This window comes from Fundulus heteroclitus, unplaced genomic scaffold (assembly GCF_011125445.2).
Source record: "Fundulus heteroclitus isolate FHET01 unplaced genomic scaffold, MU-UCD_Fhet_4.1 scaffold_49, whole genome shotgun sequence".
NCBI classification, from domain to species: domain Eukaryota; kingdom Metazoa; phylum Chordata; class Actinopteri; order Cyprinodontiformes; family Fundulidae; genus Fundulus; species Fundulus heteroclitus.
In genome coordinates this window covers 546,183-568,211 of record NW_023396912.1, presented here as the reverse complement: position 1 = coordinate 568,211, position 22,029 = coordinate 546,183, and the positions used below count along the sequence as shown (strand labels likewise).

Sequence of the window (22,029 nt, the reverse complement as noted above, 5' to 3'; positions counted from 1 at the left end):
AGGGCTTAAAAAGACTGGAAAACTGGCCGAGTTGATGAACGGTAAGCTTTGTTTTTTTTTCCTGCGCGGCGATCATGGCGGCGTCGGCCGTTTTTTTTTGTTTGCAATCACCGTCCAGGAATCGGTATATGTTTAATGTTTGTCTCATTTGAAATGTTTTTGAGTAGGCTATCCTGGTAGCAGGCTATCATGTTAGCGCCTGCTACCATGACAGCCTATATGCGATCATGGTAGCAGGCGCTTCTTTATTAACATGTCGGTCACCAAAATACTCTTACCTTGACTTGATGTCGCTGGAATTGGGTCAGGATGTTCTTCGGTTGGGCCCTTTCCTCCGACAAAATGCTTGCTACATATGTAGGCCGACCGCACCGGTGTACCAGCGCACACATTTCTCCTTGGCAGTCTTGAAGAAAACATCCTTCATATGCGGCCGATCAGCGTACCTCGAGTCGCTGTTGCACGTTCCATAGCAACAATGTTTAAAAACCATGGTCTTAGATTTGGAAAAAGCAGTCGTTTTAACGAGTAAAACCTAGGCTAACACACGTCTCTTTTACAGCGACACAGCGGCGGGTTTCCGGAGTTTGCCCCACTGCGTACCACGTGATGTGACGTCATCGTGACGTTACGTTTCTAAAAATAGCTCGTTCGCGGTACCCCATTCAGAGCTGCGTTCCTTGAAGCACAATGTTAGGAAATTGGAGAAAAAATGGCGCTCTACACACCAAGAGGAATCCTACTTAATCTGGAGGCAGTGGCGCCACCAGGGGGTGGCCAGGGGTGGCCACGGCCACCCCTGGCGATGTCCTGGCCACCCCACCGGCCACCCGACTCGCCAGTGTAAATGGTAGTAGAGTCAGTTTAGCGTTTCATCCCATTATGCATAGCCAGCAGCACAGCCGCTCTTCTTGACCTTCTTGCGCACCATAGCTCACTCTGCCGCTGCTGCGATCTGAGACAACTACGGCTCAGCGCGTGCCCGCCTTCAACGGTGATAAAAGGTGGAAAGTGAACAAGACTAACGGTAAGTAAATAAGTCAAATCATTCGTTTGTAAAAGAAGAGGGGGTATATGAACTGGATCAGCTCCTGTTACAGCGGCTTTTTGTGTCTTTTTGACAAGTTTTCAAAGAGTTACGTAGCTACCGTTGTTAGCTGGTGCTTCTGTATGGTTTGTCAATTTCCAGACAATGAAGAGAAAGTCCACAGACATCTCCTCTTGTTTTAAGAAGAAAATAACAGCAGAAGGAGATAAAGAGATGACAGGGAAGCAACAGAGAACGAGGGAGGAGGAGGAGAAAGAGGAGGTGGATGGAGGAGAGGAACAGACAGAGCAGCATGATGAGGACATACAGCCAGGATTATCAGAGGACAGTGATGAGGAAAAGCATCAGACAGCAGCAGAGCAGGAACAGTCAGCATCATTGATCACAGAAGCATGGCAGAACTCAGCGAAAGCAGGTGTTCCTGGACCGACAGGTGAAGTTATGACCATGTAGCCATAATGATGAAATTAATGAATTGTCTAGAAAGTAATATCCTCGGAAGAAATGTATGTTTTGTTTAGTGTGTTAGTTTTTTAGTGTGATGGACTCACTTAAATATGTAACTTAATAAATAATGTGTGTGTATATATATATATATATATATATATATATATATATATATATATATATATATATATATATATATATATATATATATAGTTTAGTTTTGTTTGTTTGTCTGAATCGAAATCCCTAGAGGCCAATAATACAGTTATAATTGATCATTACTACGGAGAGGCTGGTATTATTATTGTTATCATCATTTTAATGTCAGAATAACAGACTTTCGCTCCTGTTTCATTATAGATATATCCCAGTCAAGAGTAGAGCGGTCCATGAATCCACAACTAAAAATCTTCCCTCGAACCTGTCAAGGAGACAGAAGAAGATGCTTTTCTAAAGACTGGCACAACACATGTAAATGGCTTGAATTGAGCCTGGTAACCAGAGTTGGAGAATATGGATCTTTGCTGGGAAGTTATTTTTGTAAAAGTAATTATTATTTTTGTTTCAGACTAAGTAAAGGTATAACTGTTTCTTACACATACTGTATAACCTTGTAGTCAAAATATGACTGTTGTTCCTTGGTTTCCCTGAAATTCCTGTTACATAAATAAAGATGTCGTTTCTGTTCTTGCTTCTATTTTTATTTGCCAGTATCTGCTTTTCCCCAGTATTTTTTTGTATTTAATAAATAAATAATTTTACACCCTATTCCTACATGATTACACAATACAAAGCAATTATTGTTCACCTCAAAATGTTAACTGTACTGTTATTGGTCTGTGTCTATGCACATTAGATCATTAGTAACATTAAAAATCACACAATAAACCAAATTATAACAATAGGTGTTTACTTAAGTCTTTCTGATAGTTTTCTACAGGAAGCTTTACTACAACTGTAGAATAAAATCTTGAAATTATGGCTTTTAGTTTCGGTGCCACCCCAAGAGTTTGAAGTGGCCCCTTCTGGCCACCCCTATAAAAAATTTCTGCAGGCGCCCCTGCCTCCGCCTCATTACGCGCTGGAGAGCATCCAGACATGGGAGCCGAGGGAGTAAAGGCAGAGGGAGCAACTCTGGCCGTATTTGGTTCTGAACATGAGTTTTTATACGCTGATAACATAGAAACCAAACCCATAAATCAGACTTTTTTTTCTCGATCCACTGTATATATGTGGACACACTGTATTTACCTCATACACCTTTTCCTCCTTTTGGCACCTTCTTTTGATTATTGAGCCGATGTGACAAGTGAATTTCTCCACTGTGAGATCAATAAAGTCTATCTTATGTTATTATCTTATCTTATACTTCAATGCTTATTAATTTGTTGTCTCTAAGGCTGAATCACGTTGCCAAATGAAGTACCTGGAGTTCCAGCATCAGCACATGAAGCTGTGCTAAACAGTCTCTTTCAAGGGCGTTAAGCTCCTGGCCCAGATGTAAGCAAAGTGTGAGACTCTGGAATGACCTGGAGATTTAAAACCTTTTTCTAGGCCAGGGGTCACTACTTAAAAATCAGCGGGGTCCGAATAACAAAAATCAACAACCAGTAAAGGTCCGGACACATTTTTAATTACAATCCGTTACTTCAAACAGTATTTAACACTGAAATAAAATGTTTATGCATCCACCTTATACATTGCCTTTTTAAACAAAACAAAAAAACAAAACATAAAAATAGAACGTTTTTCTATTTTAAAATCCAAAGTGATTTTTGATATCGCTTTTTTTTTTCTAAAAAGTAGCCAGCAGCAACAACCCTGACTGACAAAGCTCTTTGGCTAATTTGCATCACGTGCATCCTGGTGCCTGACGCTCCGGAGGGCTTTGCCATATTAACAAGAGAAGCGGCGCAAGTGAAGTTAGCACAGGGGTTGAAGCAAAAATAATGCTTGACTGAAAGATTTTTCTCGCCAGCCCATATATTCCTGGGGCCGTGGACATCATGCCGTATTAGTTGGCTCACTTGCTTAGTGTGCAAAGTCAACTAAATCTGATACTTTTAAAATATCCATTGAAAATTCCTGTATCTCTGCCACCTTTCAGCTTTAGAGCCTTTGCGTCATCCAGGACAGCCTCTCCATCACTTTCCACATCCACATCATCATCTGGGTTACTTTCATCTCTGCAGCATCAAGTTCTTCTTTCACACTTTTGACAAACTGGTCCACAGTTCACTTTACAATCCCAGCTCCCTTTCCTCCCTTTCCTCCGGAAAACCTCCATAAACTGCAGCTGGTTCAGAGGACAGCAGCTTCATCATTACATCATCTCCTTCACACCTGTACATTAACTCCACTGGCTCCCTGTCACATTCAATATAAACCAATATTATGATCATACAAGGCCAACCACAACCATGGACAATGCAGGACACATCACCAACACTATCATGACATAATACATTTTAATTGGACACAGATTGAACATTACAATAATCAGTCTCTGCTTTGCCCGTTATTGTTCACCAATTAATAATTACAGTTTATAAAAAGGCATGATTTAACTTGTTTGAAGTTTAATAAAATGGTTATATTTCAGCCCAGTGACTGGACACCTGTCCAGGATGAACCCTGTGTCCACGCTCCACTTTAACTTCATAAAAAAACTGTCTGAGAATTTCCTTTCTCTGGCCTCACCCAGTTAGAACCTGTTCTCCAGTCCATGTTGTAGCTGCAGTTTATCTGTTTTATCTTTTTGATGTTGTTTTCTTAACAATTCTGTAAACATCAAAATCCTTGTCATTTTATTTAGTGTCCTGGAGCGCAGCTGCTCCTCAGGTGAACACTGCTGCATACTGACAGCAGCGGGACATCGTTTCACATTCCAACTCTTCTTCTTCAAGGGTCACGCTAAATTAGCCTGAGCTAGCGCGTTACTCTTCTTGTGTTTTAAAGAAAACATAATAGCGAATCACGAGGAGATCCCTGGTTGGTCGCCGCGTTTATCAGCGAGGGAATAAACGCTGACAGGCGACATGGCCACAGGTGGAAATGATTAATTATTTAACTGTAGGAGTAGCAACAGAAAGACTTACCGAGGAAGTCGTTGTCAGCTGTTCTATCCGGTAAGCTTTCTGACCTGCTGGTTTGCATAAATCCAAAGAAAACCTTTGATCAGCGCTACTCTCAGTCATACCATCTGTGGCCAGTTTAAAACGCTCTCCCAAAAATTAAAATGATTGAACACTGATAAACTTCAGACTGGCAATGTTCGCTTTGCAAAGACCCGCCTTACTCTCTTTCTGATTGGCTAATGTCCCGGCTCTGGCAGGTTTAATTGGTTGAGAGCAGCTTCAGATTAAAACCTTGAATAAAAAGTCTAGACGGGACTTTTTGCGCTCAATTTCCAAATGACGGAAATCCGTCGCAGCGACGGAGAACTTTAACCCCTGAGTTAGACACTGTCGTTGGACATGCAGTGATATATAAATGTTTTAAATCAGGTTGGGTCCGGATTAGCCAGCAGGTGGGTCCGGATCCGGACCGCGGTCCGCTAATCCGTGACCTCTGTTCTAGGCTTTTAAAACAAACTATGAATGTGGATATAAACATCATGCAAAAATATACAAAAAATTTTGTTGGTGTGAATCAGAACTCTTGCTGTGGCAAGAGTTCTGATGAAAATCAACCAGAGGGATCATATTTCTCCAATTTTAGCTTCCCTTCATTGGCTTCCTGTTAAATCAAGAATAGAATTTAAAATTCTTCTTCTAACGTATAAAGCGCTTAATAATCAAACTCCATCATATATCAGAGCTCTGATTACCCCGTATGTTCCTAACAGAGCACTTCGCTCTCAGACTGCAGGTCTGCTGGTGGTTCCTAGAGTCTCTAAAAGTAGAATGGGAGGCAGATCCTTTAGCTATCAGGCTCCTCTCCTGTGGAACCAACTCCCAGTTTTGGTCCGTGAGGCAGACACCCTGTCTACTTTTAAGACTAATCTTAAAACTTTCCTTTTTGACAAAGCTTATAGTTAGAGTGGCTCATGTTACCCTGAGCTACCTCTATAGTTATGCTGCTATAGGCTTAGGCTGCTGGAGGACATCAGGATTTATTTCTCTCACTCTACTGATTTCTACTGTTCTCCAGTTTTGCATTGTATTACATTGAAATGACAGTTGTCATTACAGCTTTTAACTTTCTGCTCTCTCTCTTTTTCTTCATAGTAGGTACACCTGGTCTGGCGTTCTGTTAACTGTGACATCATCCAGAGAAGACGGCTCACCCGCTACTACCATCTAATGTAGAACAGATTACTAGATCAATGTGTGCTTCTGTGCTTTTTTGTCTCTCTTGTTGTGTCTCTGCTCTGTCTTCTGTAACCCCAGTCGGTCGAGGCAGATGACCGTTCATACTGAGCCCGGTTCTGCCGGAGGTTTTTCCTTCCCGCTAATGGGTGGTTTTTCTTTCCACTGTCGCTTTATGCTTGCTCAGTATGAGGGATTGCTGCAAAGCCATGTACAATGCAGACGACTCTCCCTGTAGCTCTACGCTTCTCCAGGAGTGAATGCTGCTTGGAGAGACTTTGATGCAATCAACTGGTTTCCTTATATAGGAAATTTTTGACCAATCTGTATAATCTGACTGATTTTGACTTTGTAAAGTGCCTCGAGATGACATGTTTCATGAATTGGCGCTATATAAATAAAATTGAATTGAAAGGTCAGGGTTAGATGTGTGTGAGAGACTGAAAAAATTAAAACTTGTGACTTTATTAGAATGTAAAACTAGTATTACTTTATATGTAAATGCTTAATACCATGTCTATCTTTGTTTAAGAGGCAAAAAAAATATTTCAGTATGACATATTTATTTATTTGTGCATTTATATAGACATTGTGTAAACATCATGGCGTTATGATTTGTAATGTAGCCATTATTAGCCAGAGTTTATAATTTTATGGTACCAGGATGTTTTCATTCCAATACTGAAAACAGCTTGAAAAATAAAAAGGACAAGATTTTTACTAGAGTCATTTAATACAAAATTGCATATTAAAACACCCAAATTGGCCATTCTGACACACACTCCTCACCAGTTGGTGGCGGTAATGCACATCGAAAAGATGTTTGCCAATAAACTCAAGAAGAAGAAGAAAACGAAGAAGAAGAAGAAGACCCTCGTAGCAAAGCAGGAGGTGGGATGGTGTTGTTGTGTAGCTAAAGTTGCTGGTTTGATGGCGGGTTGTGGTGCTTTAGGGCAACGTGTGAATGTCTGTGGTGAAAAGGTGTTGGGTTGAGCCCCAGAGAGAGATTAGCAACGAGCAGAAAGTGCTGCTGAAGAAAGATTGACGGAGTTGAAAGAAGTCTTGGTGGAGCCGGAGGAAGAGATGGAGGATGAGCGCAGACTGCTGGATTTCAGCCGGATCCCCCTGATAATCTTACAGCGAATAGGTAGGAAACAGCAGCTAAGCTACTAAGGTTTTACTGATCAGAGGAAAGTTGTTTGGCTCCATGCTGAACTCGCTATCCGACAGAAAGAGCTGCTTCACCAACGGCTTTCCTTCTTTCTGCTTCTTGATCAAAGAAGCTGATCAGAACAAAGAAGAGCTGCTAAAATTCACACACAATGATCCATCAACCAATCAGAGCTGCCAGAAATAGCTCTAGCACATTTATTCCCCCCACATTATTCAGCTCTGTGTTGATGGATGTGGCCAGGAGATCATGGAGAGATTGCCATCAGTTCTCCAGGGCCTCACAACAAGAAAACATCTGCTCTCTTCTTTCTGCTTTATTACACCAACAATAGTTCTTTGCATCCATTAATCTAGGCCTGCTGAGCTCCTTTAAAGGACAATTTACACTTTTCACCACTTCTTCTTTCTCTTTAGTAGCTAAAGCCTAGGAACTGTGTTCTTAGCACCACTTGTTCCTTCTTTACATGAATTCAGCATTTTAGCTGTTAAAGCCCAGGCTGTGTGGTTTTAATTAGATTTAGTAATCTGTTTTTACATTTTTCATTCATCAAATCTAAACCATCAATATGATTTTTTAGTAATTTAGTGTTTTCCATAATTCTGATGTAGCTACAGAGGGAACAGGAACACTATGAATTAATCTGATCAGTTATTGCTCGTATTAATCTCTGTTTATAAACTCTTCATAATCCTTCATATATATAAATAAAATTGAATTGAATTGAAGAACATAACCCAGTTTTAGCGTCATTGCACTCGTTACCTGTTCAGTTTAGGGTTCATTTTAAGTTTATTGATCTGTTTTTCCACTGTTTTTCATGTTCTGACCTCGTCCTCCTCTGAGCTTCTGCCAGTGTATCCTCCCTCACGTTCACTCAGACAGGGCTCTACACTCTATAAGTAAGGAGCTATACGAAAGATATTTACTGGAAAATCCACCAAAATCATTCTCATTTGTCACCTGGAATGGAAGTAACTTTCAATTCAATACAATTCAATTTTATTTATATAGCGCCAAATCATGAAACATGTCATCTCAAGGCACTTTACAAAGTCAAGTTCAATCATATTATACAGATTGGGTCAGATTATACAGATTGGTCAAAAATGTCCTATATAAGGAAACCAGTTGATTGCATCAAAGTCCCGACAAGCAGCATTCACTCCTGGGGAACCGTAGAGCCACAGGAAGAGTCATCTGCATTGTACATGGCTTTGCTGCAATCCCTCATACTGAGCAAGCATGAAGCGACAGTGGGAAGAAAAACCACCCATTAACGGGAAAAAAAACCTCCGGCAGAACCGGGCTCAGTATGAACGGTCATCTGCCTCGACCGACTGGGGTTACAGAAGACAGAACAGAGACACAACAAGAGAGACAAAAAGCACAGAAGCACACATTGATCTAGTAATCTGTTCTACATTAGATGGTAGTAGCGGGTGAGCCGTCTTCTCTGGATGATGTCACAGTTAACAGAACGCCAGACCAGGTGTACCTACTATGAAGAAAAAGAGAGAGAGCAAAAAGTTAAAAGCTGAAATGACAACACATAATGCATAATTGAACTGCTTGTTCAATATAAACAAGCAGTCCTCTCCATCAACAATGGCTTGGTCAAGTTTTTTCTCCCTCCTTTCAAACCTACAGGTACGGTTCAGAATGACTTTGGTTTAGAGCATAGCCTGTGTTTACTTCCTGGTTCCTGAGCCAATCAAATGAGAGTGCTCAGGGTCCTCAAAGCAGTGCACAGCATTTGGTAGTCGTATCTTGACACAAGAGCAGCAGCCTGCAAACATGGAAGCCATAAGAGAAGCAAACCAGAAGTAGAAGAGAATACAGCATCATAGACCCGTCCTGTGTAAGTAAACATTTAGTGGAGTTTCACAGCAAACATGGACCGTTAATTAAATGGCAGGTCTCCGTGAAAGGAAATGTAAGGATAAGGTGCTTTATTTGTCATTATTCATACAAGGTACATACAACGAAATTTCATAGATAGGATGGATGGTTAGCCTGAGGCGCTGCGCCACTAATCGCCGACCTGACCAGCATGTCTTTTAATAGTAAGGGAAACCTACACAGAACATGTAAACTCCACACAGAGCGGTCCCTGCCAAGCCCGGGACTCGAACCCAGGACCTTACAGCAAGTAAAACTGTCGCTGTGGATGTGTTGTTCCAGTTTTAACCACTAGCTGTCATTATAACTTTTTGTTCCTTATTGAAACCTCACCGTTTCTCATTAGCGTTTGATGTGGCAGGGCAGAACTCACTGTATCTGTTTTCTTCAAGTTACAAGTCTGGAATGGGATGATAGGGCCATGAAGGGAGGGTTTGCTAACCTTCTTGTGCACTAATCTTAAGGTTTAATTTACAGAACTGTGCTATTTGTTATCCCCAGAGAAATTAGAGTGCAAATAGGGATAACCATTTGTGTGATTGTAACATGTGACTGACTACAAACTTGTCAATAGGAGACAATACCCGCTCAGCTTTTGGAAAGAAGCTGTTTTTGATTTTATCAATTTTGGATTTAATTCTTCTGAAATGTTTCCCTGGTGGAAATGGGACAAACAGTGCATTGCCTGGATGGGTGGGTTCAGTGGCAATCCGTCTGGCCCTTCTCTGGCCTCGTCCTGCATAAAGTGAGTCCAAATCCTGCAGATGGCCTCCCACAATCTCCTTTGCTTCTCCTCTCCTGGGTCCAGGTCCTATGCCACACTGTTATGCTGAAACACAAGATGCTTTCGATTGTTGCTCTATAAAACTTTTATAGCAGTTTAGTGGAAAGACTAGTCTGTTTCAGTTTCCTGAGGAAGAAGAGCCATTTTGGGGGCTTCTTCACCAGGTTCTTCCCCCTCAGCTGGTCTGTGAACACCACGTCACTGGTGAAGACGGCACATAAACGACTGTAGTTCCTGCGGAGGATGAGGAGAGCCCACCTGTCCCCGCCCATCCTCACGACCTTCTACAGAAGCACCATAGAGAGTATTCTGACCAGCTGTCTCTCTGTATGGGGTGGAGACTGCAGTACCTCCGACTGGAAGAACGTGAGGAGAGTGGTGAGGACAGCAGAAGGGATCATCGGGGCTCCTCTCCCCTCTATTAAAGACATTTCATCTCAGCGCTGTGTGTCTCGAGCCCGTAACATCATCAGTGACCCCTCACACCCCCACCATGGACTGTTCTCCCTGCTGCCCTCTGGGAAAAGGTTCCACAGCATCCACTGCAGGTCCACTAGGTTCTGCAAAAGCTTTTTCCCTGCTGCCATTAAACTGTTGAACTACTCAAGCCACAAATGGACTCTGTACCACATTCGTATATTGCACGGTTTTAATAATACTCACCTGTACACTGTGAATCGCACACTGTCTGTTTCCCCTGCATTGTTTACATTTTTTACATTTCAATTGTTTACATAAATCACCGCTGCACCTTATCCTGTAATTTAATGCAATTTACTGTGATTTTTCAAGCTGTATGCAAACGAAAATTCGTTCTGTACGCACTTTGTGCATACAAAATGACAATAAAGTTGTCTAAGTCTAAGGTGTCAGTCATTGTGTCCTTGCTGTTGGTGGTGTTGGTGATGTATGGCAGCCTTGCTTCTGTCAGTCTGCCCCAGGGCAGCTGTGGCTACTAACAGAGCTCATCACCGTCAGGGTGTAAATGGGTGAATGACTGACTAGCGTTTTGGGGTCGTCAGCCGTCATAAAGCCGTATACAAGTACAAGCCATTTACCATAAATGTCTTAGTCGAGAAACCCTAGTGTAGAACCTTGTATTCTCAAATGCTCACATTTTGAAACGGTGATAGTGATGTCAGAATTGCTCTCTTCCATCTTGGGGTGACTATGGCCCAACGGGGAGAGTAGTCATTTTGCAATCTAAAAGTTGTGACTTTGATTACAGCTTCCTTATGCAACACTGTGTCTCTTCAAGAGATTAAGTTGAACAGAGCATTCTTTAACTCACATTTCTAAGTTTTGTTTCATCTTTTTTTCAGGTTCCCAAAAGTATTATGTCTGTAAAGATGAGGGGGTTCAGTCTGAGCTCAGCAACCTAGAGGGAAACTCCACTTTAGATGAAGAGGAACCAGAACATGGGCAGATAAAAGAGGAAACAGAAGAACCAGAACTTAGGCAGATAAAACAGGAGCAAGAGATCCCGGAACCTCTGTGGATGAAGGAGGAGAAAGAGGAACAAGAACATCAACAGTTTAAAGAGGAAGAGAGGCAACTCTGCATCAGTCAGGCTGAAAAGCAACTAGTGCTGAAACAGGAGACGGATGATATATTAATTGTTCCTTTTATTGTGCAAAGACTCTCCAATGAAACAGAACAGAACAGGAACAAACTCATCTCTCAGCCATCCCCTGAATTTGAGAACCTGGATCAGGAGGAAAACAATGAAGAACCAGAAAAGAGGAGAGATGAGCAGGAGGAAAATGAGAAAACCACGTGGCAGAATGGCACTGCTGACATCTCCAAACAAACTTACCACATGAGAACTCACAACGATGAGAAACCTTTCTCGTGTCTTACCTGTGGAAGGAGTTACAATTATAGAAGAAGTTTAACTTTTCATCTGAAAACTCACACTGGTGAGAAGCCTTTCACTTGTGATACCTGTGAAAAAAGTTTTACAAAAAAACATAATTTGGCACGTCACATGAGAACTCACACAGGGGAGAAGCCTTTCTCATGTGCAAACTGTGGAAAGTGTTTCAGTGATAGAAGTAGTTTAACTTATCACATGAAAACACACACGGGTGAGAAACCTTTTTCATGTACAACCTGTGAAAAGAGTTACAGTGATAGAAGTAGTTTAACTTATCACATGAGAACTCACACAGGAGAGAAGCCTTTCTCATGTGTGATCTGCGGAAAGAGTTACAGTTTTAGAAGTGGTTTAACTTATCACATGAGAACCCACACAGGCGAGAAGTGTTTCTTCTGTGGGACCTGTGGAAAAACTTATTGTCGAAAAAGTGAGTTAACGGTTCACATGAGAACTCACACTGGTATGAAACCTTTCTCATGTGTGACCTGTGGAAAGAGTTACAATAAAAGAAGTACTTTAATTTATCACATGAAAACTCACACAGCTGAGAAGCCTTAGAAACAAAGTGAGCAATCTTTGAAACAAATCTATGCTAATGTGTTTTAGGTTGTGTTTTAAGGGATATACAAACTTTAAATTCAATAAAATTTTATTTCTTTAGCGCCAATTCATGAAACATGTCATCTCAAAGCACTTTCCAAAGTCAACTTCAATCAGATTATACAGATGCAAATGACAGTGGACAGTCGTCTGCATTGTTGATGGCTTTGCAGCAATCCCTCATACTGAGCATGCATGAAGTGACAGTGGAAAGGAAAACTCCCCTTTAACAGGGAGGAAAACCTCCAGCAGAACCAGAACCAGGCTCAGTGTGAACGCTCATCTGCCTCCACCCACTGGGGCTTAGAGAAGACAGAGCAGAGACACAGAAAGCACAGAAGCTCACATTGACCCAGGAGTACTTTCTATGTTAGATGGTAATAGAGGATGATCTGTCTTCCCTGATGATGTCACAGCTAACAGAACGCCAGACCAGGTGTACCTTCTATGAAGAGCAAAAAGTTAAAAGTTGAAATAACTTTTTAACTTAACTTTATTTCCAAAAGGGTTTTAAAACAACAATGGAACATTTGTTTGTGTTTGCTAGTCTGCTCATTACACCAAATATGGCTAAAAGTCTATTAAATAAGCCCTGAAGCATTAGGCGCCAGTAGCCTCGCTAACAACCTTACTACTAACAAGTCAAACATAACTATGGTTTGTTTAAACATTATGCTTTTCATTTCGCTCCACCATCATCCAATTGTGCTACGAGCGTTTGTACAGCATGAATTGGGCTCATTAACAAATTAGTGGTATTTTGTTTTGCTAATGGCTGCGTGACCCTGATGTGCCCGAGCATAACTCCTGGTCATCTTCTACTTACTGTGCCCTCTACCATCTTAAGTTACCAATATGTGTCTTAAGTATTTTTTGTAGTAATATTACATTAATAAAAAAACGAGTGACCATAAGGATATTGACTTTTTTGGCAATTGTTCTTTAAAATTTTCATCAAATAATGTTTTATTTTACTTTGAGTTGCAATGGGTTGAACACATTCCAGACGTTCTAAAGTAGTAAAGCTAATATAACCCATTCCAAATTCTTGAAGATGTATTTCGGTCTAAATCTGCAGTGAATTACAAATTCATGAAATGATTCTTAGGGTGATGGTTTTCAACATTTTGTATTTGTTTTTTGGTCTTTTGTGTGTACATAGTTCCTTAGTTTCTTTAATTTTGTTTAGGGTAGTTTTAGTTAACTTTCACTCATCTAGTAAAGATGAGTTGTTTAAAATCTATTATTAATATAGGTGAACAACATCATAATGTCCTCTGGATGTTCATTTATTTCTGTTAATAAATTCTTATACTTGAAGAGAAGTTGTCACTCATTTATTCAATATATGTGCAGAGTTTCCTATTAGAAGAACGGCAGTTCTCGAATCATCCCTTTCAACTATTGTCCAAATATCAACGCCAGTTGGGCATCAGACATTTTTCACAGGACGGGAGTTATTTGAAATACATCAAATTCAATTCAATTCAATTTTATTTATATAGCGCCAATTCATGAAACATGTAATCTCAAGGCACTTTACAAAGTCAAGTTCAATCATATTATACAGATTGGTCAAAAAATTCCTATATAAGGGAACCAGTTGATTGTTTCAAAGTCCCGACAAGCAGCATTCACTCCTGGAGAAGCGTAGAGCCACATGGAGAGTCGTCTGCATTGTTCATGGCTTTGCGACAGTGAGAAGAAAAACCTCCGGCAGAACCAGGCTCAGTATGAATGGTCATCTGTCTCGACCAACAGAGCAGAGACACAACAAAAAAGCACAGAAGCACACATTGATGCAGTACCAGGAGTACCAGGATGGATCAACAGAGCCACAGCTCTGTTGATCCATCCATTCCCTTAGCTCTTAGCAGTAATGATTTTATGGGATTCTTCATAAATAAAATTGATTCCATTAAAAATAAAATAATTGGCATCCTCCCAAACATGATTACCTCGTCCTCAGTAAGTGAGGCAGCATTGGAGGAATCCTTAGAACCTGCGCAGTGTCTGAACTGTTTAAAAGCAGTAGAGCTTTCTGAGCTATCTAAAATTTTAGCTTAATCTAAACCTTCTACCTGTATGTTAGACCCAATCCCAACCAAGTTGTTTAAGGAGGTATTCCCTCTGATCAGTAGTCCTATTTTAGACATGATTAATCTATCCTTGGTAAATGGATATGTACCACAGGCTTTTAAAGTAGCTGTTATTAAACCTTTACTTAAGAAACCATCTCTTGATCAAGATGAGTTAGTAAATTACAGACCTATATCTAATCTTCTTTTCTTATCTAAAATTCTTGAGAAAGTAGTTGCTAATCAACTATGTGAACATTTACAAAGTAATGACCTACTTGAGGAGTTTCAGTCAGGCTTCAGAGCTCATCATAGCACTGAAACAGCTCTGGTGAAGGTCACCAATGATATTCTCATGGCCTCAGATAATGGACTTGTGTCTATACTTGTCCTGTCAGATCTCAGTGCTGCATTTGATACAGTTGATCACAATATTCTCCTACAAAGACTTGAGCATACTGTAGGGATTAAGGGAAAAGCATTAGGCTGGTTTAAATATTATCTGTCGGACAGATTCCAGTTTGTTCATGTTAATAATAAATCTTCCTCAAACTCTTGGGTCAATTGTGGAGTACCACAGGGTTCAGTCCTTGGACCAATTCTATTTACTATATATATGCTTCCGATTGGCAAAATTATCAGACAGCATGGGATTAATTTCCACTGTTATGCTGATGACACTCAGCTATATTTATCCATAAATCCTGATGAATCCAATCAGTTACTTCGACTGCAGTCATGTCTTGATGACATCAAAAGCTGGATGACTTTAAATTTCCTGCATTTAAATTCTGACAAGACAGAAGTTATAATCTTTGGACCAGAATCCTCAAAAAATACAGTTCTTAATCAACCACTTTATCTGGATGGCATTAACTTGGCCTCTGGTAATAAGGCTATCTCTATAGTTGTGCTGTGATAGGCCTAGGCTGCTGGAGGACATCAGGGTCTAATTTTCTCACTCTACTGATTTCTACTGTTCTTCAGTCTACTGTTCTCCAGTTTTGCATTGTATTACATTGAAATGACTGTCGTCATTTCAGCTTTTAACTTATTGCTCTCTCTCTTTTTCTTCATAGTAGGTACACCTGGTCTGGCGTTCTGTTAACTGTGACATCATCCAGAGAAGACGGCTCACCCGCTACTTCCATCTAATGTAGAACAGATTACTAGATCAATGTGTGCTTCTGTGCTTTTTTGTCTCTCTTGTTGTGTCTCTGCTCTGTCTTCTGTAACCCCAGTTGGTCGAGGCAGATGACCGTTCATACTGAGCCTGGTTCTGCCAGAGGTTTTTCTTCCCACTGTCGCTTCATGCTTGCTCAGTATGAGGGATTGCAGCAAAGCCATGGACAATGCAGACGACTCTCCCTGTGGCTCTACGCTTCCCCAGGAGTGAATGCTGCTTGTCGGGACTTTGATGCAATCAACTGGTTTCCTTATATAGGACATTTTTGACCAATCTGTATAATCTGACCCAATCTGTATAATATGATTGAACTTGATTTTGTAAAGTGCCTTGAGATGACATGTTTCATGATTTGGATCAGCTGTCAGATTTCTTATCTGATTTGGTGATGAACACTGACAAGGTTATTATAGTGGGTGATTTTAACATTTATGTTGACACAGAATGTGATAACCTTAGTGTAGCCTTTAATACTATCCTAGATTTAATTGGTTTTGCTCAAAATGTGCATAAACCGACGCACTCTTGGCTTCATACTTTAGAACTTGTGCTGACAATATGGCATTGATTGTGAAGAATTAACAGTATTCTTTCACAACCCTGTCCTGTCTGATCATTTTTTTAATAACATTTGAGTTTAATCTAACTGAGTTCTCCACCCCCAAAAGAGGGTTTTGACTTTGTAAAGTGCCTTGAGATTACATGTTTCATGAATTGGCGCTATATAAATAAAATTGAATTGAATGAACATGCAGGTAGAATGTTTAGATGAAGCAAAAATTTTAGATAGCTCAGAAAGCTCTACTGCTTCTAAACAGTTCAAACACTGTGCAGGTTCTAAAGATTCATCCAATGCTTCCTCACTTACTGAGGACGAAGTAATCATGTTTGGGATGATGCCAATTATTTTATTTTTAATGGCATCAATTTTATTTATGAAGAATCCCATAAAATCGTTACTACTAAGAGCTACGGGAATGGATGGATCAACGGAGCTATGACTCTGTGTAAGTTTGGCAACTGTACTGAAAATAAATCTAGGATTATTTTTATTCTCTTCAATTAATGATGAAAAATATGCTGCTCTAACTCTGCGAAGGGTCTTGTTATACAACAATAGACTGTCCCTCCATATTAAGTAGGATTCCTCTTGGTGTGTAGAGCGCCATTTTGTCTCCAATTTCCTAACATTGTGCTTTAAGGAACGCAGCTCTGAATTAAACCAAGGAGCCAGCTTCCTGTGAATAATCACCTTCTTTTGAATAATCACCTTCTTTTTCAAGGGAGCTACATTGTCTAATGCAGAGCGCAATGAGGAAGTCACACCGTTAACAAAGGTATCGATTTGTGAATGGGGAGAAACAGCATTGCTGCCATCTACAGGGCATTTCTGCAATACTGAGGATATTCAAAAGGGGACAGACTCTTTAAAGTTTGATACAGCATTATCCGATAAAGATCTACTATCATGGAACCCTTTTTTGTGGATGGAGAACTCAGTTAGATTAAACTCAAATGTTATTAAAAAATGATCAGACAGGACAGGGTTGTTAGAGAATACTGTTAATTCTTCACAATCAATGCCATATGTCAGCACAAGGTCTAAAGTATGGAGCCAAGAGTGCATCGGCTTATGCACATTTTGAGCAAAACCAATTGAATCTAGGATAGTATTAAAGGCTACACTAAGGTTATCACATTCAGTGTCAACATGGATGTTAAAATCACCCACTATAATAACCTTATCAGTATTTAACACCAAACAGATAAGAAATCTGACAACTGATCAAAAAACTGAGTGTAAGGGCCTGGTGGACGATACAAAACAACAAACAGAAGAGGTTTTATTGCTTTGCAGTGTGGATGAGGAAAACTGAGGGTTAAATGTTCAAAAGAACTGTAGTTATTAATTGGCCTGGGACTAATTAATAAATAATGTAAAGACGTGTAATTGCACAACGGTCACTTGGCTGATGCTGGATATTTATTTCTGGTCGGTTAGGTGCAACGATGTCTAATGTCCGCTGGTGTCAAAGTTAAGAGGACACCTGAACGTTGAGTCGACCATCTTGGTGCTGCAAGCCGTCCGAAGCTCATTTCCCTCATAGAGTTCTGACTGTTGACCTGAAAGGTCAAGGAATAGGGGTTCGGAGCCATAATTAGAGCGCTGAAAATGTATTCAGAATATAGTTTAACACCGAGAAACTGAGTACAAACATTTACATTTTCGTGACGTTTATAATTCTAGCCCTAGTTGTACTCATTTCCATCTATAATAATTCAGAGGCTCCATGTGAGGAATACTGCAGAGCGGTCACTATGTAACTGTAGGATTTCTGAATCGGCCATTTTTAATTACTGAGCAGCAAAAGGTCAATATGTGAGCAGGATCACTGAAGAGCTGAAGGAACTGTATGTTCTCTGGATATACTGACGGCAGCAGAAACTCTCCTGAAGAATAATAATTCCTCATAAAGTGAATATTGAAGCTTTTCCGCTCAATCCATCGTGTAAAAGGCAGTGAGCTTCCAGCACTGGTGTCCAGCAGGTGCAGGGGGCCCTCTAGTGGTGAACACCAGGAAGTGCGCTCTTTAGTTCCGCTCTGTGCTACACCGTAATCAGTCCGCCGGGAAGCCGGAGCAAGGAGAGCAGCAGCAGCAGCTCCAGTTGTCCCCGCAGCTGAAGAAAGGTGAGCTGAACCTCAGCAGAGCTGCTGGACAATGTTCAGGAGTTTTACCGCTGGAGAAAAGCAGCGCTGACCTCCTGGTTGCTGCTGCTCAGCGGGACCAGCTACATGCTAATGCTAACTTCCGGTGTGTGTGTGTGTGTGGGCTGTGTCCTTCGTGGACCTTAAAAAAAAACGGAAGACCGGAGGAGATCAGCCGGTTAACTGGGACTGTCCTCCACCGGCTGTCCCCGCCCGTACCTGAGCGCTACTCCCGTTGCCTAGCGACAATAAGTTTTAGTCCGGGATAAAAAGTTCCGCGTGACAACAGCCAACATAGACACAATATAAAGAGTAGACCACTGAGCTATATAATACACTGGAGTGCTGATTTGCCTGAAAAACTGAAGTCACTGGCCGCCATCTTGCTCCTCCCTACTCTCACAGAATCCCATAGGATTTGGTTGCAACAACAAGCAGTTTTCTGGCTGTGTGAAAACGTTTCACAGGTAATTCTACAGTCAGTGGATGTACTAACACTATCAACTACTAGGAAATTAGATGCTGAAATATTTTACATGTTATTCATATTAAATATATATATATGTCTATATAAGTATGTGTTTATGTATATATGTATACATATGTATACACATATGTAAATATATGTTTTTGTATATTGTTATTTATATATTTAAAAATGTTAAATACATATATTTAAATGAATAAAATGCAAAATATTTCAGCACATGACTTTCTCATTACGTGATAGTTTTAGAACATAACATAAAAGTATATGGCATTTCAGATTTTAAAAGTTTTAAGCCCGCCCTGAACATGAGAAAATCCTCGTTATTTGATGCTGTAGCGCACATATTCCCTAGTTACTGGGGGGAAATAGGGAGTACCAATATGGCGGCTGGTGGCTTCACAGAGACTCGTTCAAACAGACGGTGATTAGCACTCCAGTGTATTATATAGCTCAGTGGAGTAGACCCCGAATCGACCGCTTTCGCCTATGGGCGCGCCATCTTGGGGAGGTCGACAGGTCAGCTCAGAGTAATTTGTTGAGCAGGCACAGAATCAAATTTAATCAACTATAAGTTGCTGAATAAAATAATCTCCACTAATTTGCTGAAAATGTTAAAACTATAGCCATCATATCAAATGGTTCCGTGCATTTAAATAATCTTAGTGGGGTTAAAAGTAATAGAATATTCTGATAGGATGTAGGTCAAAAACACAGCCATTCAAACATTTTTCTATTTTTTTATTATCATATACACAAACACAGATATATCCATATACACACACACGCATTTGACTTTGGAAAAAGCCCTGAGATGACGTGGATTGTGAATTGGCGCTATATAAATAAAATGGAATGGAATGGCCTTTTTGAGTATATTTTAAAATTACCCAAACACATGTCTTACTACTCTCTCCTAATTAATCTGTTGGAAAATAAGAAAGTATGTTTTGTTGTGGGACATATATACTAAAAGTTAATCAAATACGGAAACTTGGGAAAAGCTGCAGCAGTAAAAACTGTCCCTACACAACATTGATGAAAACAATGTTTATTTATGATCATCAATTCCTACATAGTGCACATTGTATGTTGTTAAAATTTATGTTTTAACAATAAGTAACTCAGAAAGTCACAATTTCACTTTTAGGGTTCCAGACAACACTGACAAAAAACGAAGAACACCCTTAATGCTAACAGAAAAGTTCAGATTGTTCAACTCAAGCAAAATGTGTCTTTTCTCTAGTCGTGCTGCGACTGCAGGGTTTGCAGTTTCTCTTTGCTCTTTTCATCCAATTGGCACCTTTTGCATACCGTGTGAACCTTACAGAAGAAGTTTTAGTTCTGATGACTGATGTTCAGATGGACCAGTCAGATGTCTTAATGAAATCAGACGGGAAGGAAGTGGAAATGAAGTTGGATTTTAGTCATTTTAGAACCCTGCAAAGACCAGATAATTTATATGTCCTGACGATTCAAACCCGAAAGAGGGGGTACTTTATTTATTTCTGTTAGCTAAATGTCTAAGAAAGCTTTCATTAATCAGCTGTTGTTCCTAACAGGGCGCAGCTGAGAACATCCAAGAGCTTCAGCTGAAGAATCAGAAGAATTAATAGGGCAGGAGCAGAAGGATAGAGAACCATGAGATGAAGACTGAAGAGGAGAACCATGAGATGAAGATTAAGATGGAGGAGGAGAACCATCAGAGGAAGACGGAGCTGGAGGAGAACCATGAGATGAAGACTGAGGAGGAGAACCATGAGATGAAGAGGGAGGTGAAGGAGGAGAACCATGAGTCCAAACCAGCCGCCTCCTCTGGTCCCACTGATGTAAAGGTCAGTGTTCATTCAGGGTTTCTGAAGATTTTTAAAGTGTTTCTTTGGACTTCGTCTATCTTTATTTTTCCATTCTATTTTTCAAAGGTTTTTTTTTTTTGTTCCAGTTTCCAAACCTTTTTTTGCATGCAGTGATTTTTGGAATACATTTCTCTCCACAACCTTACAGCTTTAGGACAGATGTGTGCACATTTTATATGAACTACTGATGTTTCTTAAAAATATATATTTTTAAAAAAGTGTTTATTGCTTGGATCATGAAGCTGTAAGAAAGCCTTTATCTCTCCCTATCTTATAATCATAGGAACATGAAGACCATCAACAGACCGATGAAGCTCTCACCACCACAACCAGAACATCTAAAGGAACGCCTCATGTTCACACTGCGGGGGAAAAGTCCAGCGGTGACCACAGTGGATTATCCTTTCAATTTAAAACCTCTTCACAGAGACGTCAGTTAAATAACACCCAATGTGATTTAAAGAAACAACAACAGATCAGCACTGGACAGAAACTATACATCTGTGACCAGTGTGGAGTAACGTTAAAAACCCAATTTAATTTAAAGCAACATCAACAGATCCATATTAGAGGGAAACCGTACGGCTGTGACCAGTGTCCAGCAACTTTTAAAACCCAAACTTATTTAAAGAAACAGCAACAGATCCACACTGGAAAAAGACCATACAGCTGTGGGAAGTGTGCTGTAACCTTTCAAAGAAAGGATAGCTTAATGATGCATCAACGGCTCCACACTGGAGAGAAACCGTTCAGCTGTGACCAGTGTCCAGCGACTTTTAAAGCTAAATCCTATTTAAGGAAACATCAAAAGAGCCATACTAGAATTAAACCATACAGCTGTGAACTGTGTGGACTAACTTTAAAAACCCAATGTAATTTGAAGAAACATCAACGGATCCACACGGGAGAGAGACCATACCGCTGTGACCAGTGTGCTGCAACCTTTCAAAGAAAGGATAACTTAATGGTTCATCAAAGGATCCACACTGGAGAGAGACCATACAAATGTGACAAGTGTGGAGCAACTTTTAAAACCAACTCTTGTATGAAGATACATCAATTGAACCACACTGGAGAGAGACCATACCGCTGTGACGAGTGTAGCGCAACCTTTTAGACTAAAAGTTATTTAAATGAACATCAACAGAACCATACTAGAGGAAAACAATACAGCTGTGACCAGGGTCCAGCAACTTTTAAAACCCAGCCTTATTTAAAGAAACATCAACTGATCCACACTATAGAAAGACCATACCACTATAAGCAGTGTGGTGCAAATTTTCACAGAAAGGATAGCTTAATAATGCATGAACAGATTCACACTATAGGGACACCATTCAGCTGTGACCAGTGTCAAGCAACTTTTAAAACCCTACCTTATTTGAAGAAACATCAACAGATCCATTCTAGTGGGAAAACATACAGCTGTGAACAGTGTGGAGTAATTTTAAAAACCCAATGTAATTTAAAGAAACATCAACATATGCACACTGGAGAAAAACCATACCGCTGTGACAAGTGTGGGGCAACCTTTCAAAGAAAATATAGCTTAATGTTGCATCAACGGATCCACA

General features: G+C 40.3%; 2 protein-coding genes across 10 annotated transcripts in view; both read left to right on the top strand.

Moving 5' to 3' along the window:
- LOC110367769 (zinc finger protein 239-like) overlaps positions 1-22,029 on the top strand; it is a 577,202-nt gene that overhangs the window by 189,048 nt on the left and 366,125 nt on the right. The window contains exons 1-3 of one of the 9 annotated variants that reach the window (XM_036132283.1): positions 17,953-18,094; positions 20,162-20,434; positions 20,739-21,744. The exons of 7 other annotated variants lie outside the window; for them this stretch is intronic. In XM_036132283.1, coding sequence (XP_035988176.1) covers positions 20,246-20,434; positions 20,739-21,572 — 1,023 coding nt within the window. In that variant the 5' untranslated portion in view covers positions 17,953-18,094; positions 20,162-20,245 and the 3' untranslated portion in view covers positions 21,573-21,744. Of the gene's footprint in view, positions 1-17,952; positions 18,095-20,161; positions 20,435-20,738; positions 21,745-22,029 lie in introns of those variants that run through there. One more of the 9 variants, XM_036132274.1, reaches the window with a different exon arrangement.
- On the top strand, positions 6,652-12,247 carry LOC105924712 (gastrula zinc finger protein XlCGF57.1-like). The gene is made up of 2 exons (XM_036132330.1): positions 6,652-6,952; positions 10,985-12,247. The coding sequence occupies exons 1-2, from the start codon at positions 6,889-6,891 to the stop codon at positions 12,097-12,099; spliced, it is 1,179 nt and encodes a 392-aa protein (XP_035988223.1). The 5' UTR covers positions 6,652-6,888; the 3' UTR covers positions 12,100-12,247.